Here is a 21375-nt window from a genome sequence, read left to right as displayed (position 1 = left end):
CGTATTAAATAATCCCTTCATACTTTTCTCACTGTGCCATTTCACTTCAAAGGTTAAGTATTTCATTTTTAATCCGACGAATTAAATTTAGGCTAAAGAAAGGACCAAAGAAACAAACATACGTAATTACATACATCCATACGCTTGAAAAACAACCCCCCTTTAGGCAAACCATATCGAAAATACAAACTGAGACATGGATGCACAGAAAAACCAGAAAAAGAGACCAGCGCTGGGAATCGAACCCAGGTCCTCAGCAATCCGTGCTGCGTGCTATAACCCCTACACCACCGCTGGACACCGTTGGACCTGGGTTCGATTCCCAGCGCTGGTCTCTTTTTCTGGTTTTTTTGTGCATCCATGTCTCAGTTTGTATTTTCGATATGGTTTCACGGAATACTCGTAAAAGTAACAAATTTGGAGTTGAAATAAAAAATACAAAAAGACTCCAAAAAAACCAATCATAACCCCCCTTTAGGCAGTCAGGTATAAACTAATATTTTCACATTGACTCTCACAACATCTAAAATAAAATCTTGATTCTCGAGAGGCTTGCCTAAACCACTCAATGGAAATCAAGGGCGTAGTTTGTAGGAGCAAGTGGCTTCGGACCCGAGTATTAAAAGATTCATTGAAGTCGACCTAATCCTCCGGAGGCCGCTTTCCTCTTCATAAATACTTCACCCCCCTTCAGAGGCTCTCACAATTTTGCTCATTCACGACACTTAAAGCACCGCTTGACATATAAACGTAACGTCTTTCTATTTTTAACCCCCGACGCAAAAGAGAGGTGTTATAAGTTTGACCGCTGTGTGTCTATTTGTGGCACCATAACTCCTAAACGGGTGAACCGATTTGAATGCGTTTTTTTTATTTGAAAGCAGGTTTTCTAGCGATGGTTCTTAAACATGTTTTATCAAAATCGGTATAGCGTTTATTGACATATTGAACTTTGAAGTGACAATGTCAGGGGTTTTCAACTTTTTGTTGGTTGGTAAAAAAATACTTTCCACCCTAGAGATAAAAACGCAATTCCTCCCGGCTATCTACCCATGAAAATTAAACTTTCCGAACAGGAGAGATGAAAATGTTTTATCTGTCTATCTATCATAGCTGTAGGCTGTAGGTAGGTATTTGATTCTTACAAGTAACTATACACTTGATAGAGTGCAATTTTTAAACTATCGCACTCATTACTAATTTCATGATTTAATTTGGGTTTTGTTCCACGTACTTTGATTTTAGAGAAACACACACACACACACACGGCACAGTTACATGCGCTATGGTCATGAGTTGTCTTATGATCATGGCGTATTCAACTGTGCCGAAATATCGAGCTTCTCTATAATCAAGGTACGCGGAACAACACCCGAATTTGAATCTTAATAGAGTGGTCATTCTTTAGATTAGATTTGGTTGTGAACTTTCATGATAACTTTCTTGGGAAGACAGTGTGGTGATTTGAGAGATGAGTCCGTCCGTCCTATTCTGAAAACGGGCACCAGCACGTTTTTATTACCGTTTCCATTTAAATCATGGCTTTAACCTTTAGTATCAATTTACTACCAATTACAGCAAGCCAAATGAAACACAGAATTAAACACAGATATTTATTTCATTCGACATTCGCAAGTACTACATTCTTGTAAATAAATGCTTTAATGTTATAAATTCGTGAGTTTTACATTTCAAAATCAACTTATTATTTGAAGCGTTGATAAAAACGCAGAAAAGTTGCAAAAATTAATATATCCTAGTGCATTTTAAATGCAAATTCAGACAGATTTTTATTTAAAACTCACACTTTTCGTTGACCTAGTGACCTAGACACACGTTAATGTCAAGAAAATGATAAAAAAACAAGTGATACGTATTGGATCTGTACCTGGAACCGGAGGTGGAACCTTTGTCTTACTAATGTCACGTTGACATCCCATACGTTTGCCAATGAAATCATAGCGAAATTAATAATGAAAAGGTTCCACCCTGGTACGTGCTCCAATTTCCCTCAACTGTATACATTTCCATTTTTTCCCCAGTAAAGCTGGGATTTAATCGACACTATATTATTTTATAATCTGTTCTCTCCAAGGAACACGGCAAAACAGAAAGCAGAATATATGAATTCATATTCTTCTTAATATTATCCGCGAAACCTCAAAGATAGTATATACGAAACGGTTATCTGTGGAAGGCTAAAAATAAATTGCGCAACGTAAGGCTTTAGATAAATTACAGCTGCGCCTTAAAACGAACAGGGGACTTATTTGCTAGATAATAAAATTTAATTGAGATCAACGACGTACAACTAGGTATTTATATTATGATGATTTTAGTGTTACGCACACTATGCCGGAGATACGTGACCGAACTTAAATTCGATTTAACGTTTCATGTATGTGACAGAAATCGATGTAATTACGCCTGCAATGCTGTTTAAATTTCTAGCACCATCATCATCATCATCATCTCAGCCGTAGGACTCCACTGTTGGACATATGCCTCCCCCATAGAGCTACAGTAGCTTCGGTTGGAAGCCTGCATCCACCGTGAACCCGCGGCTTTAACCAGGTCATCCGTCCATCTCGTTGGTGGACGTCCTACGCTGCGCTTGCTGATCCGCGGAATTTCTAGCACATTTTGGCATAAACAGCTGCGGAACTTTTGTTCACGCTTGACCGAAGTTCGATTGTACGCTATAATTTCGGCAAACATGTTGCGATTGAAAATTGTATCTTCGGCACGGGGTGCACTTGCAACGCAAAACGGAGTGGAATCATGTATAATCTGACCAATCGCATTAGTTGAAATCCACGTCACGTCATCGTGATGTGAAATGTGACGTGGAACGAATGGATGAATGAATGAATGAACAAATGAATGAAAGAATAATTGATCGATTGAAACGAAGAACGAATGAACTAGTGAAGGGATGTACGAATGAATAAATGAACGAATGAAGACTAAACGAATGAATAAACAAATGAATGAATGAACGAAAGAATTAATGAATGAATGTTCGAATGAATGCGCGAATGAATGAATGAATCGTTTATTCACGGCGTTTATTCAAATGCGAGGTGGATTTCAACTAAAAAGATTGGTTGATTTAACATGCATTCACTCAGCAGGGCTACTACGAAACTCGAAACCCGAAGTTCGTACCGTCCCTCTCGCTCTCGTATTAAATAGTATGTGTCAGAGGGACCGCACGACACGAACTTCGAGTTTCGAGTTTCGTAGTAGCCCAGCAGTTCTACTTTAATAGAATAAAGAGATATGCTTTTTCGATACGAATAGATATATTTTATATTAATTTTACTGATGGTGTTTTTGGAGTGATGTTTCAGTCCGTGAGCATTATACCTATAAATAAAATTAATTTTACATTTAATCTTTAACATATCTCTAAATAAATCTATATCACACGTATACTTTGGTAGTCACATATTAAAATGTTGCAGGCAAGGATACTAGCTCATAATAATATATTTGATTACAAAATATCTATCATTATTTCAAAATCTATACGAAATTATTCTGTAATAGAAAATACCACATGTCGAATTTGATTCTGAAGAAAAACATAATAACAGTTACAGCCTGCGGCACGGAAGTGTAGTACAGACCGTTAAATTCAGCGCATGTGACAGTCGCACTCGCCAACCGCAGCTTACGCTTGCCACCTGCACCCGCCCCGCACACTTACACCCCCGCTTATTTTGTACTTTTGCTCTTTAACGGTCACCGCTACACGTTGTACCGCCGGCTGGTTTTCTCAACTTCATCTCTGATATTCTTTTATTTATTTGGATATTGTTAATGTGTAAATCAGATTTGCAAACAAAATAGTTAAAGTTGATAAAAATTTCTTAAACACTGATTCGTTTGACGTAAAGCATACATACAAGTTCCATTCAAACGTCATTTAAATTAAGTTCTTACCACAGTAATGATAATAGCCAATGCTAAACTCTAAATTTTAACTCTAAAACAATCATACATCAACTGAAAATTATTCACGAATCAATAGGCGTACTGCCGTTTGGGTAAAATATTTTTCGCCTAATTTCAACTCCCAAAAATCTTCGCAGTATGTACAATAATTTGCATAAAAAAATGCTAATTATTTTGTAAAATTGCAAAAAGTTGTTTCGACTAACGATTTTTCGCCAAATCATAATTGGAGAAAAATAGTTTTGTCCTGTCCATAGTAAGTAATAAACGTTACGATTTGATTTACTGACATAAATAACGTTAAGTCTGTTACTATAATAAAACATATTTTTTGAAGCTTAAAAAGACGTGGCTCATAATTCTCCCGTATTTACAATGACGATTTGATGCGCCGATTTTGAACATGTTTGCAAAATTAAATGTGTAGGTATGCTCAAAAATTAGTTCAATGCGTAAAAGAATAAAAATTACACAGCATTTGACGCCGACAGCGAGTAAAATTGTCAGCAAATCGAATCCTAATTTTCATTGACTTGCATAGTAATACCATACAAAATCTACCCTTAATCTCTGGCTCCTAAACTAAACTAATTCATAAAGTGCTAACCAACTCCAAACTTTCGTTGATCAAGTTCTGCGCTCTCTCTGTACCTTCCATGTCCTTGTCTTCCACCTCATAGTCTAGGAGTGTGTATTCAGTTCTGATACTGCTGCTATCTTCACTGTCATTGACGTTGAAGTAAGTGACAGTCGCGTAGCAGACGGGAGCTCTGGCTGGACTGCTTCGGGCAGATTCATAGGCTGAGTCTGATCTGGCACAGTTGTAGCCATAGCTTTTGAGACTCTCGTTCCGTGAGCTGTCGTAGCTGTTGCAGCTGCTGTATCCATCGAAGGGTTCGGCTGGGATGGAGATGGGGGGTGCCGAGGCGCGGCAGGGGCAGTAGCGTTGGATGTCGATCTCGGAGCCGGCGTCGACGGTGCCGTTGTACGATGGTGAGCGGACGAGCGGCGAGATGCGGTTGCGGGCGCTCTTGCGGCTTTTGCTCCTTTTGAAGAGCTTGAAGGCCTAAAACAAGGAGAACGGCTTTTAGGAGAAACTCATGGATGTTTTTTCTGCAAACGTATTGAAGTTAATAGCGCGACAAAGATCTTGTATAATGAACGTGGCCAAGAACGGAACTAACGCGGCTACCGTAGAAAGCATTACTTTTCAGAAGTTCACTGCGAGTGCCGCTGTTTGTTTGTGTTTTTTAACTTGTATTTTGAGATTGAAACAAGTACCTACTAATAATATACAGTGTTAATTAAATTACTGAAAATGTAAAAGTAGTTGTTCAGAATCGTGAGTAGAATAGATTGAAATGTACAGGTTATGTATGTTTTTTAAACGCCTTTTTTACTGTGGCACAAATAATAATAGTCAGAAAAACATATGCGTTGCATAATATTAAAATAATTAATACTGGCCATTTTACTGTCAGTTTGATTTTCTTCTTAAAACGGCAAAAAGTAACTGACAAGCACAAATGACGAGTGTAGAGTTAGAAATCAAGTAGAGTTACTGCCTTAGCAACACGAATATTCTTCAAAATTAAAATATTTGAAAATAAGTGCAATAATGTAACTTAAACTGTCGTGTTTAAATGATCAGACGTGAATAAGATTGCACTAAAAATCTCCAATACCAAAAGAGTCGGGAGCAAATAAAATAACCATAAAAAATATTCCCAACCACCAAAGTTTATTTTTCGTATCTGAAACTTACACTAGAGACCAATCCGCCTATTTATTCGATTTCCTCTGGTTTTCCATCAAACTTCGGCTTCCTTTACATAACTAAACACGTTACCAAGCCGATCCTACGAAGCCGGCCCTACCTAACATAGTTGTTATTACTTCCCCCCTCGGGATGTAGTGGTTCACAATAACGCGTGGAATTAGTTTAATTTCAAACTTTGAAGGTAGTTTGGCCTAGTAACGGTCAAGTGTTCGACGGTAGATCAATGCTGTTTTTTTTTATTCGACTGGATGGGAAACGAGCATGTGGGTCTCCTGATGGTAAGAGATGGTAGGAGATGGTGAGTATGTTGTGTTTTTATTACGCTTCCGTTAAGGAAGTGATCTACACATCTTTAGTTTTGACGACAGGACCAACAATTATGTAATGTTCAGTATCATTGTAAATTTAAGTATGTACCTCTATTTATCTATACCAGTATGTTTATCCGCTGCCTAGTATCCATAGTACAAGCTTTGCTTAGTTTGAGACTAGGTCTATTGGGGTCAAGTTTTTTTTTTTATTCGACTGGATGGCAAACGAGCAAGTGGGTCTCCTGATTGTAAGAGATCACCACCGCCCATAGACACCTGCAACACCAGGGGTATTGCAGACGTTTTGCCAACCTAGAGGCCTAAGATGGGATACCTCAAGTGCCAGTAATTTCACCGGCTGTCTTACTCTCCACGCCGAAACACAACAGTGCAAGCACTGGTGCTTCACGGCAGGATTAGCGAGCAAGATGGTGGTAGCAATCCGGGCGGACCTTGCACAAGGACCTACCACCTGCTGATCCGCGGATTAAACATTCTCTGGGCCTGAGGCTGATATTGATTGACTGATATTGAGTAAAATAAAAGTAGCTTAACTTATAAAATGGTACTTGAAACATTCCGTACAAAATACTTTTGTATTTGAAAAAAATATAACTTGATTTTTTCGTAACACCTGCGGAACTTTATCCTTAACACGGTCTTGGCTGGTTTTTTTATTAATAAACATGTCAGTAATCAATGTGGTAATATAATTAAATGCATCATCAGGTAAATCAGGTGCATCGATGGGTCCTACGTACAAGGGCTTAAGTGTAAAATCCTTACTTTACAGGACGGGCTTTAAAAGTCAAAAACTGTCGTAACTCAAGTTGGTGTATCCGAGACTTCTAAAATTTGGCACACTAGCTAATAGTACTCTGTCCTTCAACCACAACGAATAAATTTTAATAAAATATTTTTTCATCAAAAGTTATTGTACATACGCCCATTTCCGGGAAATATACTTGTGTTCAGAGAGACAGTAAAAAGATCTAGGTGGTACTTTGGCTCATTACGCGTTCAACTTTAAAATCTTTGGTAAAAAATACGTTACCCAAGATACTTGGGGAAATAAAAAAAAAGTAATAAAATCACATTACGAAGCATTGGGGTAGCGGAGTTCCGCTTGACGTACAAATACCTAAATTGCAGTAATTCCCACGGATAAAAATAAACCACCCGGGATTTACCGCGTAAAAGTATCAAACGTACGTTTAGCTCTTTTACGTTAAAATTGCATCTAGTTCGGCCATTTACCAATGTAACTCGAAAATTTTGAATCTGTTTTACTATCTAAATATGCATTTAGTTATTTATTTATACCTATACAATTGAATTGAAAAAACTTTGGTCCTTATACATAATATAGGACCCATCGAAATTTGAACAGACTTAAGATTCAGAGTAAAACTTCTTCAGACGAAATCACTAACTTAGTAACTAAGGAAACTGTAAGTATTAATATAAGTAAATTAACTATGTTAACTAAAATAACTTAACTAGAGTAACGCAGAGCGTCAAAGTACATCTAATCATGTTTATAGCTTATAACTTATATTAGGGATGGCTGTGTGAATCGATATTTTCCGATGAGATCTCGGGGTATTTATCGATTCATCGAAGTAGGTACCTATTTGCGAGTAAAGTCGCATTACAAAATCGATCTAATATTATTGTTTGCTAGATACATGTGCACTCAAAGTTAACCTTTATTTAGAAACGTCATACACTACCAATAAGTAGGTCCAATACAAAATAATGTTCTTTACTAAACTCCACAATTATATTAGTTTTTTTATAAAATAGCCTTTTGGTAATTGTGATTATGACCATTTTTCCTCTAGAGGTAAATAATTTATCTAATTTCCTGAAAATCAATTCCTTCATAATAATAAAACCATAGTCGATCACCAAGCTTCGTGTGATAAATTATTTTTAGTATTCGTACATAGTACATACATACTTATGTGTTCTTTTTGTAACTCTTTAGCAATAAGGTTTAATCAAAACCAGTAAGCTGGCGCCCGCCCTCAGATAAGCCATGCCAGCCTGGCCAATGTTGTTTAGATGAGGCCAACTGGATTCATTTCATTCCTGGATCCTCACGCTGGCGCGGGGGTTACGGGTCACGCGGGTGGAGGTCACTGGCTTGAAAAATAAAGCGCTATATTCCCTATCCCTATAGTCTTAGAAAACTGTTTATACGAGGCCAATAAGAATGCCAGCGCTGGAACTGGCAGCCAACACTGCCTTCCTCTAAACATAACTTCACAAAAAAAAACAATGGTTTGGACTTCAGCAGCCTTTTTGTAAAATGAACTTTGCTATCTTTGCTAGACCGATTCCGAGTGTAAATCGATTCTTTGCAATCCTAAAGATCGATGCAAACAAAAAGATTGGGCATCCCTAGTCACACTAATAAGCCCTTATCGTTTTATGGGATCGAGGGGCGCAGATCTAGGCCATTCTAGGTCCAAGTTGTCGCCAGTAATTGGGCTGAACTAAATATTGTAGTAATATGAGCATCGAAATGTGGCAATTAATTGCTTTTGGGAATACATTGGACGCCATTAACCCAGAAGGATAATAAGTTAATAAGCAGTAGAAATAAATAATGCTGAGAAGTACATTATGTAGGTATGTATAGACATGCCTATTTTGTACTTATTGCTATTTTGATAAATATTGTGACTTTTGGACATTAATAAATAAAAATAGAGTGGTTGGATTGCAGCTTATAGACTATTAAACTTACTTTTTGTCTGCTCAAAGGTTGACTGATAGAGGTCTTTCACCTTTGTACATAAATCTCACTTTTCTTTTTTTAAAGAAAGAAAGAAAGAAAATAGGTTACTTAAGGTTCCAACAGTACCACCACCAAACACAATAAAAACAATAACATCCAACAACACATCAACAACAACAATACATCAACAATACAACGTAATGGTGGTGACACCAGTACTTAGTCACCGAAAGAGTCTCCACTCAGCATGTGTTGCTACGCAGTGGGTGCAGCAACGCTGATTTTCTGTAGAGCTTATGGTACAATGAAGTATTTACATAAGTACAACACCATACATACCACGGCCGATGACATTGAATTGATGTGATTGAAACGTTTAGGTAATTTTTAGCCCCCCATGCCTTCCGCAACGACGTCCGTAATTTATATCGTGATAGCTGTAGGCTTTTCAGGATTTGGGGGGTTGAATTTTGGGTTTCGTTGTCCTCATATCATACGAAAAGTATAGCACAGAAATCAATGATATTTTACAATCAAGATATTCATTATATTTTCTATGCTTGTGTTTTTTTCAATTTTAGTAAAAATGCTTCATTAGTCTTTAATTCTCGTGCAAAGTTGACATCTTTTATTGTCAACTTTTGAGCTCCTGTAATTCTGATATTACACATTTATATGAAAATCTGAAAAACCACAGGCATACATAATTACGTCTAGTCCGTACTTACACAATTTCATCTATTTTTCTGTTGCCTAGTTTTCAAATGAGACCGGGACTACGTTTGTATGGAGAATGCAACGAAGAGAGTTCTCTTAAGTCCCTGATGTAATCCACACTACTAAATAATATTAAGAGTATAAATGCGAAAGTGTGTGTTTGTATGTTTATAAACGAAGCGACGGATCGACGTGATTTTTAGCATAGACATAGTTTATGGGCTAGAGAGTGATATAGGCTACTTTTTATCCAGGAAAAACGAATAGTTCCCGAGGGAACAGCGCGCGATAACCGAATTCCACGCGGGCGAAGCCGCGGGCAAAAGCTAGTATATTATATAACACTATTCTTATCTTGCTACTCTATTCTACAAACATTAGAATAATTTTCTTGTCAGTGTCTGCATCGTTCACCGACATTTTATCCCGTAGTGTAGGTCAGTGTGCTGTTAATTTTCCACATGAATTTGTACGTGTGGGTGGCCCCTGTCTGGTGTAACTCACCTACATTCCTTTTATCGCTTGGGGTATGAGAACGTATAGATAATTATAAGTCAAAGAACTGAATAAAAACCTGGTCAAGTGCGAATTGGGCTCGCGCACCGAAAGTTCTGTACAAACTATACAAATTTGTACCTAAGTATCTTTGAAGTACACAACGGTTGTCTTTTATGATTGCTGACGAAGACTTTGCGGACATAAAAAATAAGAATTACAGACTATTCTTATTGGCTGTGCTATAAAAGCTGCTGTTATACCAAATTTAAAGGTTTTTTCTATTATGGCAATTCGTATGGAACCAACTTTTTAATGGCAGTATCTTATGATTGTGTCGATTCAGAAGTTTGATTTTTACACTGTTCCAAGGGGTAGCAGAACGGAGTATTTGATATTAATTTCAGCTTGGAAACCTCCACGCAGTTCTGTGAAAAAGGCTCTAGATGGACACACAGATATATTTGATCTTGAGTGTTAAAACGCGTGGCAATTTTATTATATTCTTTCACCAAATGTGTCTAATATATTTAAGCGCAATTGTATTTAATATGCATTGAATAACACGTAAATACTTTAACTAAACAAGGAATTAGGAAGTAGTTGTACTTAACATATCAGTTGTCGTAAATGTATTGTTAGCGCATTACAACTGAGTTTAAGTAAACAGTTGATAAGAACTATTAAATATTTTTTCTCCTAAATTGTTTTTAATTTACTTATGAGTTGCTCGTTATTTATGCTTAATTGAGGAGATAAAAAGAGGATAGTAAATAACAAATTTAAGTAGGTACTTAAGCTCCTAAAATTGACAATATGGATAATATAATGTGTAATTTTACTTTTGTTATATTGTAATTCTACTTTTTTAGGATAGTATATTAAATATTTTTCTAATTATCTAGTCACGGGACCCTATTTTCTTTTGCCGTGACTCCAAAAAGTAGCCTCTAGTCGCCGAGTCGAACAGCAGAGTCAAGATGGCAGCTTGCAGCAATGATCTTTGGTCTTGATTTCTTAACCTCCTTTAGTGGCAGTCGTAGCAGTGGTACAAATAAAAGAAATTGATTGAATAAAAACAAAAAATAAGTGTTTTTTCTGAAATTTAAGAGGTTTTTTTTTTCAGCGATAAAGCTAAACATTTTCAGCTTTGTCGCTTTAGGGTTCCGTAGTCAACTACGTAGACTACGGAACCCTAAGAAGGCTTAGTTTTGCCATGTCTGTCCATCTGTCTGTCTGTCCGCGGGTAAGTGTTAACGCCCAAGATGAAAAAAATTTTGCTCCCGAGTGGTTCATACAACTTTTCACACCGAGCATTAAGAAACTTGAAAAAAATATATACCTAAACTTGGAAGATTCCGTACACAATACGAAATCCTTCGAAAAAAATATTAGTATTAGGTATTATTGATTTTTAGGGTTCCAGAGCCAAAATGGCAAAAACGGAATCCTTATAGTTTCGCCATGTCTGTCTGTCTGTCCGTCCGCGGCTTTGCTCAGGGACTATCAATGCTAGAAAGCTGTAATTTTGCACGGATACATATGAAAACTATGCCAACAAAATAGTACAATAAGAAAATCAAAGAAAAAAATTTTAGGGTACCTCCCATAGACGTAAAGTGGGGGTGATTTTTTTTTTCTCATCCAGCCCTATAGTGTGGGGTTATCTTTGGATAGGTATTTTAAAGCTATTGGGTTGCTAAGACGATTTTTTGATTCAGTGATTTGCTTGCGAAATATTGAACTTTAAAGTGCAAATTTTCATTAAAATCAAGCGTCCCTTCCCCCCTCTATTTTAGTCCTCCTCTACTAAACTGGTGGGTGGAAAAATTTGAATAAAATCAGGATGATAGTAACTATATCAAATTTACAAGGAAAATTATAACGGCTAAGATTGCTCGAGAATTATTAGTAGTAGGCATAAAAATATACCTAAACTTGGAAGATTCCGTACACAATACGAAATCCTTCGAAAAATATTACAATTAGGTATTATTGATTTTTTCGTAATGGCTACGGAACCGTATTTGAGATATTGAACTTCGAAATGTCATTTTTTTTTACATGGAACTGATCGTGATTGACCCCAATCTCACCTGATATGATGATATTGGTGGAATTTCAACTTTTGAAGTTGGTTAGATTCGATTATTTCCTTTTGAGCTGCGGAACCCTAAAAACGACATTGTTCACTAAGGACGAGAAGTTATAAGTGTTCGCTTTAGCAAGCCCAAGGGCGCTGAAGCCAGAGCCAGTGGCTCGGCATCAGAACGTGCCAAATCAACGTCACGTTTTTACCAACTTCGCCCACGACTTCGCTCAACAAGTCACCTGCAAATATTTTGATTGCTTTGTTTATTACGACTTTTGTTTTCCGTTTCGACGATCGAATCGAATAAACCTACCCAACATAGAAGACGAATCGAATCGAATGAACCTACCCAACATAAGAAAAGTTGAAACACCCCTGATTATTGATGTCTGAAAAAGGGCTGAACCGATTTTAATGAAACATACGAGTAGCTAAGCTAAGAACCACCGCAAGGAAGTTAGTTTTCACATAAAAAACCGGCCAAGAACGTGTCGGACACGCCCAAGGTAGGGCTCCATAGCCATTACGAAAAAATCAAGCAATATTTTTCAAAGGATTTCGTAGTGTGTACGGAATGTTCCAAGTTTAGGTATATTTTATACCTTAGATTGCTATTTATTTACTCTTCAATTAAAATATTAATAATTCTCAAGCAATCTTAGACGTTATAATTTTTCTTGTTAATTTCATATTCGTACTACTGCTGCGCTACGAGTTAGAAGTTTGTGGTGTGCCCATTAGTATGTTTTCATCCCTACTTGTAGAACTCATTTTATTTTCGTAAAAATAACACGTCAGAATTTTTTTGACAAAATGAAATTCACGTTCCCGCCTCAATTTCGATATTAAAGATTAGGGTCCGAATCGTTTATTTAGTTCCACATAAAATACAGTAGTCAAAATAAATAAATAAAAAAACTTATAGAATAGTAGGTAATTCCTAAACGCACAATATTTAAAAAAACATACCTTTGTTACAAAATAATCCGAGACAAAACAGACAGACAGAAAAAAACAGTCCGAGAAGATAATTAAGTCTAAATACACCTTATTATGATTTGGACACAATCATTATTGGCATTAGCTAAATGCAGAAAACAAAGTTGTTTTTATCTCGGTTTTTGTACCTACGTGACTATTGGACAATTGGCTGGCTGTTTGGTGAATTTTCGGTCTTGGATGAAATTAAAAGTAAAAAACCTGCACAGCAATAAACACTTCCCGGACATGTCCGGAAAGTAATGCCACTTTTTTTAATTTATTATCGCATCGACGCATATAACCATGGACTTCCCGGTCGATTTTTCCAACATTAATGAGAACATTTCCAAACAAGTTGGAGAAAAAGCTTTAACTAACGTATGACTTGTTTTTGCGTGACACTTTTTAAAACCTCTGGCAAATCCATTACAGCATTTTCCGCACGATGAAACGGGATGATAAAGTAATTATCTATCCGCCGCAATTTTCCCGCATTTCCCGAGCTTCTGTGTTACCAGTTTTCACAAACATTAGGCAAACACAAAACTCTTTAGATAAATCCCGTAAACAACGTAACCCTCTTTCTCACTTCCCGATTGAGTTTATTTTTAGATCACAAGTGTTAAAAATTCGTTGCTATTATCGAGCGGATTCAATCAGCCGTGCTTTATTTAAGACGAATTGAATTGAACCTCTCTTTTCACGGTTCAGTACTCTAAATATGACAAACGGAACCCTTGCGTCACACTTCTGTCCCTCAAAAAGCTATTTACGGGTTTTCTAATTTTTCGCCGAATACATGTTTCCAAAATGATTCCCAACAACTGAAATCCCTACTGTTTCATATGGACGAACGATTTTTTGGGCATGGACTGCTGCACGTCCTGTTAATCTATTTATTTATCGGATATTACGTTGTTAAGTAAGTTTATGGTGGAATAAAAAAAATGACGGAAAAACTATCCTTTACTACAACTTGGTTTTGATCCGCAATTAGTACCTAATGACCGCGATAGTCTAAAATATTGTGAAAAGTCAAAAGTCAAAAGTGTTTTATTTGTGAAACAAAGGTAGGTGATGGCTGCATAAATACAGAGATGTTACATTTTTTCGTGTTGCACTATGTTTTGCCAGTTGGCGTACAAAAACATTGGCTATTAAGCCAGATGAACAAATAACTGTCTCTATTACTTACGTACGACAGGCTTTATTTTCAAGATTGGTTTTTTGGAGTCTATTTTGTCTAATTTACAAATTTGTTACTTTTACGGTCTTCCCGTGAAATCCAACGAAAACACAAACTGAAACATGCTGGGACCCAGGTCCTCAGTATTCCGTGCTGCGTGCCATACCCCTGGACGTGGCCGGAATGGACGGGATGTTCGATTCCCAGCGCTGGTCTCTTTTTCGGGGTTTTTTCTGTGCATCAATGTTTCATTTTATATTTTCGTAGGTTATATTTTCCTTGTCTGACCTAATGATTGTTATTTTTAAACGATTCCAAAGATGATTTATTTCGAGAGCAGTCGGGTCATGTTCCATTGAATAAATTTTTAAATATGATGACAGTTGTTCAATCCCCAATGTGCACAGATTGTAATAGGATTGAGGACTTAGTACATTTTTTGGTGAAGTGTGTATTGACTAAGGATAGCCGTGAGAGATATTTGAATGATTTGGATCTGTTAAATGGAGCAGTGAATATTATTTTGAGTGGTCCGGTATTGGATGATGTAACACGAATTTACAGGTTCATCAAGCACTCCTTTGCTGCCAGATAATCTGGACTTCGCAGGAGAAGTGTTCGATGAATGTGGTCATCGAGTCCCCCAATGAGGCTGGCATAATCACACAGGTGCACTTAAGCCTCGAAAAAAAAAAGAAAAAAAGGAAGATTTATAAATTAAACATTGCCCGTATTGGTTGTCCGAATTTCCAAATTCTACAATTTCCTTCGAGCAATAAATAATATCTCGGACAAAGAATCGTCCATCACAGTGACACGTTTATTGCCTGTAGTGTATCGTAATTGGCTCAGACGGACAGGCGACAATAACAGTAAATATGCACGCTGCATTGTGATAAGGACTTATTGTTGATAAACGACAAGTAGGAGGGTGATAATTTATTTTGGGTTTGTATGAGTAAGATGTAGCATAATAATTACAGTGTTGCGATTATGAAACATACATTAGTAAACTGTTTAGTTCCGTAATTATGTGTTTTTTATTAATTATGTGTAATTTAAGCAAGTAAGTTCATCATCATCCCAGCCTATATACGTCCCACTGCAGGGCACAGGCCTCCCCTCAGAATGAGAGGGCTTGGGCCATAGTTCCCACGCGGGCCCAGTGCGGATTGGGAACTTCACACACACCATTGAATTGCTTCGCAGGTTTGTGCAGGTTTCCTCACGATGTTTTCCTTCACCGCAAAGCTCGTGGTAAATTTCAAATGTAACTCCGCACATGAATTTCGAAAAACTCAGAGGTGCGAGCCGGGGTAAGTTAAGTAGGGTAAGTAAGTAAGTTATCTTTGGAGAAACCGAAGCCGGTGAAATTACTGGCACTTGAGGTATCCCATCTTAGGCCTTTAGGTTGGCAACGCATCTGGAATACCCCTGGTATTGCAGATGTTTATGGGCGGTGCGGATCTCATACCATCAGGACTCCCGCTTGCTCGTTTTCTATCCAGTCGAATAAAAAAATAAACGAAGAAATGGATTGAAATTTTTTCTTTAATTGTATACTGTAGTTTTTAAGTATTGTAGTTGTAATTATATTATTATGAAAAAATTACTTTCTGCCAAGTTTCTTGCGGCGCATTCTTCTTGGCAATGATGGTATTTCCGAAAGCGCTGGTAGTTTAAAAAATGACGTGTAAAAGTGCCCATTGCGGCCTATTTACCTACTGAATAAATGATTTGAATTTGAAATTGCTGAATGAAACTTTCGTAGAGTTTAGTTCGAGAGTATTTTAATGACCTTGAATGAATACCTATTTATTATTATTGCCGCGGCGTAGCTTGGAGAGTGTTAATGCTAGAATGCTGTAACTTTGTACGAGTATATATACCGACAAAATACCAATAATACAAAATAATGAAAATATTTTTTTTAACCATCTGATTCCTGACCCACCTTAGAACATTCTCACATTAAGTATCATAGTAAATTCCCTTGTCAAGCAATACGACGTCAATATGACTTTTTCTGCAGCGAGTCACGATTCAGTTGGTTCCGAGTTTTCTACCTCCCCTACAAGTCGCGTATGGTCCGAAACACACCTAGCCGCTTTCTACGGGTTATTTTATATTTCTCTTCTTTTATTTAAGTTGTTTAAAAGTACCCTTTTGAATCAAAAAGCAATTCAACTCGTCGATCGTCTTACAAAACTCCAAGTAATTAAAATTCACAGCATCACAAGATCCTATAATCATATTTCTGGAACAATCTCGATTTATCCTTAAACAATAAACGTAGAGTTTAATTTTACAAGTCGGATATCTTGTTTTAAATTAATGAACTCGAACAATAGCCTTTTGGGTGCTTCAGAGTTGTTTTGTTGTTGTTAAGTTTCATTATATTGTTAAATTCGATGTTATCTCCCCGATGCGGTCTATTTAGTATTGTATTTCTTTTGTTTAACAATATCCCTTATTCAACAAACATACGACGACTGCGAACATCCTCCCTTTTTGCAAAGTTATACCTATTCATTTGCGATGTGTAAATCTGTTATTTAAAAAAATGGATTTTTATTATTTAGTGCCAAATTGAGAGAGCACATTAATACGACATTTTTGATAAAATACGATGAATAACCTAACCATTATGCACTATGTCCATCTGTATGTACGTTGCCCTTTGTGCAAATACTAGATTTCATAGTTGTTCTTACCTATATCTATTTAAAACCTACTCATATGTATTTATATAAGCTATATATGTACTTCTTCTTCAACCATGTCATCTGCTTGGAGAGAGATCTCTATATTGTGGCATCCCCAAGCTACACTAGGTATTTACTGATTGATATGTACACTCGGATTGGGAACTTTGCACGCACCATTGAATCGCTTCGCAGGTTTGTGCAGGTTTCCTCACGATGTTTACCTTCACCGCAAAGCTCGTGGTAAATTTCAAATGTAATTCCGCACATGAATTTCGAATAACTCAGAGGTGCGAGCCGAGGTTCGAACCCACGACCCTCTGCTTGAGAGGCGATAGGTCCAACGACTAGGCCACCACGGCGTGGGAACTATGGCTGAGAGGAGGCCTGTGCCCAGCAGTGGGACGTATATAGGCTGAGATGATGATGATGATGTACACTCGGATAACCTTTGTGCTACTAATGTCATGTCGACATACTCTACTTTTGTTTTGTCAAGGAAATTATAGTGAAATTGATTATTAATAGTTCCACCCTGTTTGTTTGACTCTATTTCATAAAGCACTTCAGGACCCGGTACATTAATACAAGGTTAAGAATAAATTAGAAACGCACGTCATAGCCCTCATAGGTTTAACAAACGCAAATATTTCATACAAATTCCTTTTACGTCACATCTGTTACGCTTCAGTTTCTAGTCGTATATCTATCGTATACATCCAGCCATATTGTCACTCTTATCTCGAATATAACAAAAGACAAAATCTTTCAAATTTACTTGAATTTTTCACTTTACTCATTTACGTTAAAGTATAATATGGCTAAACGTGATACAGAGCGTTTGCGACGTTTTTTTTCATATAGACCAAACGCAAATAACTTGATGTATACAATAGATTTAAATGTTACGTTTTGTTGATGATATGATCATGGTGGCTGAAGATGTCTGTTTTAGTGCTTAGTTTTATTTTCCCTACGCATCTGTTTTTTTTTTGCCAGATCTAAAATAGGCCAATAGAAGAATCCTTTAACAGCGTTTTGAGGAATTAATTTTCGGAAAGCTGGAAATCGTTTGAATACCTTCATTTGGTCCTAAAAGAGAGTACGACTAACCATAATCTTATTTAACTTTACTTTAATGAGGAGGGTGTCAGCTGCAAGGCAGCGCTGCTTGGCGGCACCCCTCGGGGTCGGCGCTAACAGTACGAGTAATGCTGATCCACATCTATTGTCACAAATAGTACCTACCTACTAGACCTAGTTTTTATATGTTATTTTGTTTAATGTTAATTATTGTTTCAACAAATGACTTCTCTCTGTCTTTATTTCTTTCAAATAAATGCACAAGAATTGCTCATTGAAACATAAAATATACGTGTCTATACCTTCAAGACAAAAAGCGAAATTCCGAGTCGAATTCCTTCTCAGGAATGTTTTAATATTGTAAATTATTTGATGATGAATCAATATTAAAAAAACATAATTCAATTAATGTATGTTCCGGTGTATTATATCGTAAATCAGTCATTTCTCCGTTAATACTGTGGCGTTTGGTATGAGACTTTGTACATACATATTTGATACATAGGTTAGAAATGTCATAATCAGAGAGCGTAATATTCATAGCATTTTTTGATCTGTCATCTAAATGTGGCCGATATATTAGACTTTAAATTAGATTGTCGTAACTTATCATGTCATGTAGAGCGTTCTCTTTCCGCATACAAATGTATATTTGACTGTAAAAGAAGTAGAAAGATGAAAAAAAAACATCTATTTCTTTTAATTATTAACAGAAGAAATTTCAATATTAAAATTGAAAAAATAAAACTGAACTGAAATTATTAAATTAGAAATGTTATCCATTTATTATTAATTGCATATTATGTCTATTTCACATTTTCAACTGCTCGCTTCAACACGCTCTATTCACCTTTACCACGAAGGTATATAAGAGATACGTTGTATTAGATAGCATCATTTTAGAAGATGAATAGCATGTTTGGCTTAACGACCTTGTAAGTTTCTTAAGAATGATTAAAGTAGACAAAATTAAACGTTTCCATTGATGGTAATGTACAATGCGTAGGTACAAAGTCATTTCTTGTCCATAAGTTTGAAGCTAATTTATCTTGAATTACAGTATCCGAGCGATAAACCTTTCGAGGGGTGTTCACTCAAGCTTGGCAAACTGTACGTTGATATAGTCCCGTTTAATTTTATAAAACCTTGTACAGGGCAATTCTGGGAACCTGATCAAAACCCACCCTTACCAGCTCAGCTTATTATAGGTTAAATATTTCGTATGCATTTTTGTTTATAGTAAATTTGTACTACTTGTAAAAAAGATATTTTTTTTTATGCACCGGGTGTGGCCTTCGAGCGAAAAATTAAAACATAGATCGTCCGCATCAAACTAAACAACATTAGTTCAGCGACTTTTTAAAATAATGAGACTTAGAATTTTACCTTTTTCATACAAATTAAATACTCCTATCAATGTATGCCATCCTAGAACCCAACTGACGTCGCCTGTCACGCTACAAACATCAAGCAAGCAAGCAAGCAAGTGTAATAATACATTAAAAAACTAATTATTTTAAAACGTCTCTGAAGTAATGTTGTTCAGTTTGACGAGTATGATCTATGTTTTTATTATTTGATCGTATTACAGGCCACACCCGGTATGTTTTTGCTGACTGCACCTTTTGTTGACTGTACTATTTATTGCATTATCATCCACCTCAGATATGCATGTGGGATCGCGCAAAGAAAAAATCTTTATTCCAATTAAAATTAAAAAAGAGTGCCAGCGACTAGGCTCACCCGATCTTAACTCAAACTCACTCGCTCATCCCATTCACTCCACAGAAGTCTTTTTTTTTCGGTCATTCGATCCGCTCGTTTACATCAATCATTCGTCCACAAATCCACTCCACCTTAGTTCCAAAGTTCCACATTTATACCAAATTTCAAGTCAATCCGACCACCGAAAGTGGGTCAAAATGAAGTTGCAAGATTGGACCCAAACGGCAAATTAAATAAAAGCTTGTTAAAGCTTGTTGTGCTTGCCGCTTCAGTTCATAGATTTTTTTCACCATGTTTGTGTGGTACCCTCTCTTACCTAGATTTAAGTTAAATTAATATTGTTTTTCTCTATAAGTGTTTTTTTTTTGTAAATCTTTTGAGAAAATAAATAACTTCAACCATAAACCATAAAATAAGTCCAGTTTCAGATGCTTTAGCAATAATAGACCACGTAGACGTAATTTTGACTTTCTGTTACTATATCTTAATAATTATGTGCAATTTAATGGAAGTCTCTAATATAATAACGGTTTAATAATTTGTGATTATTTACATGAGGACACGAGACACTGGAACAATATTAATAAAATTTCTAAAAATTAATATCCTACTTAGTCAATCAACCTTTGATACTATACTATTAAGTAATAGAACGACGACGAGAAATATTTAAAGAAGATAATTAACGCATTTTTTTGTAAGTGACATTAAGATTTTGCGGGGCAATTTGTGGCAGAGCATACCTATACTACATGTATTTGAACCCTCAACGGTATAATATGGTGTGTAATACCTGTGTTGTTACGTTCTTCCAAAATGAATAATTTAATTCCAATCCAATTTCATTTCATTAATTATTTAGTGAGGTTAAAGTTCTTTTGCTTTTCGTTTTTTTGTCTTATAACACATCGTGTTTTAACACCTTAGTGACGTTCATTAAAAAAATGCTTATATGTTTCACTTAAGTGTGGTAGAAAATTGCCGTACATTAGTTAGTCATGTAGGGTTGATCCCGAATCATTTTTAAAGAATCACCTGTGTATGTAAGCAGCCTCGCCAGAAATTCCGATTTCGGTGGGACATTTTTAAATTAAAATTGTCATGTGCGAGACAAATTCAGTCCCACTTTTCGAAGATCAATCAAACAGTTATTGTAATAGTAACTTATTTTCATTCAAATACATTTTCTATTGCTATTTCTGATATCTATTGTCATGTAAACATAATTTAAAAGTCAAATAAAAAAATAAACATTTAAAAACTACTGATTTTATACGTTTTTCTTTACTATGTCAGGATTTCGACAAAAGAATCCTGTGTTGTTTATGTACGCAAAAAGTTTCGAAATCCCGTTTTGCCATAAAACCTCTGGCAGCATTGACGCTAAGAACTATTAGGGTTAGAGTATCTAAGTAAGCGCCTTATCATAAATACAGTTCATAAAATCTCACCTTTAACCACCGCCTCCTTGTCTCCGTAAGAAAATCAGTTAACACCATCTCCACTTCACTTCAAACTTTTCAAACTTTCAAATAAAAAATACTTTCGTAATCCGAAACTCAGTTGCAAGCGACGTGCGTGCGTTGCGAGGGCG

General features: G+C 36.3%; 1 protein-coding gene across 1 annotated transcript; it reads right to left on the bottom strand.

The window, feature by feature from the left end:
* Positions 1 to 1605: 1605 nt before the first annotated feature.
* LOC141438235 (uncharacterized) lies at positions 1606 to 21375 on the bottom strand. The gene is made up of 2 exons (XM_074102027.1): positions 21233 to 21375; positions 1606 to 5026 (listed from the first exon to the last, which is right to left on the bottom strand). The coding sequence occupies exons 1-2, from the start codon at positions 21278 to 21280 to the stop codon at positions 4553 to 4555; spliced, it is 522 nt and encodes a 173-aa protein (XP_073958128.1). The 5' UTR covers positions 21281 to 21375; the 3' UTR covers positions 1606 to 4552.

This window comes from Choristoneura fumiferana, chromosome 18 (assembly GCF_025370935.1).
Source record: "Choristoneura fumiferana chromosome 18, NRCan_CFum_1, whole genome shotgun sequence".
NCBI classification, from domain to species: Eukaryota; Metazoa; Arthropoda; class Insecta; order Lepidoptera; family Tortricidae; genus Choristoneura; species Choristoneura fumiferana.
This window is presented reverse-complemented; position numbering and strand designations above follow the sequence as displayed.

Bases quoted from the DNA above. Each gene is read 5' to 3' on its own strand.
- LOC141438235 (XM_074102027.1), bottom strand. From the start codon at position 21,280: ATGGTGTTAACTGATTTTCTTACGGAGACAAGGAGGCGGTGGTTAAAG. The intron at 5,027-21,232 runs GTGAGATTTTAT...TCCTTGTTTTAG, and splicing joins CAAGGAGGCGGTGGTTAAAG to GCCTTCAAGCTCTTCAAAAG.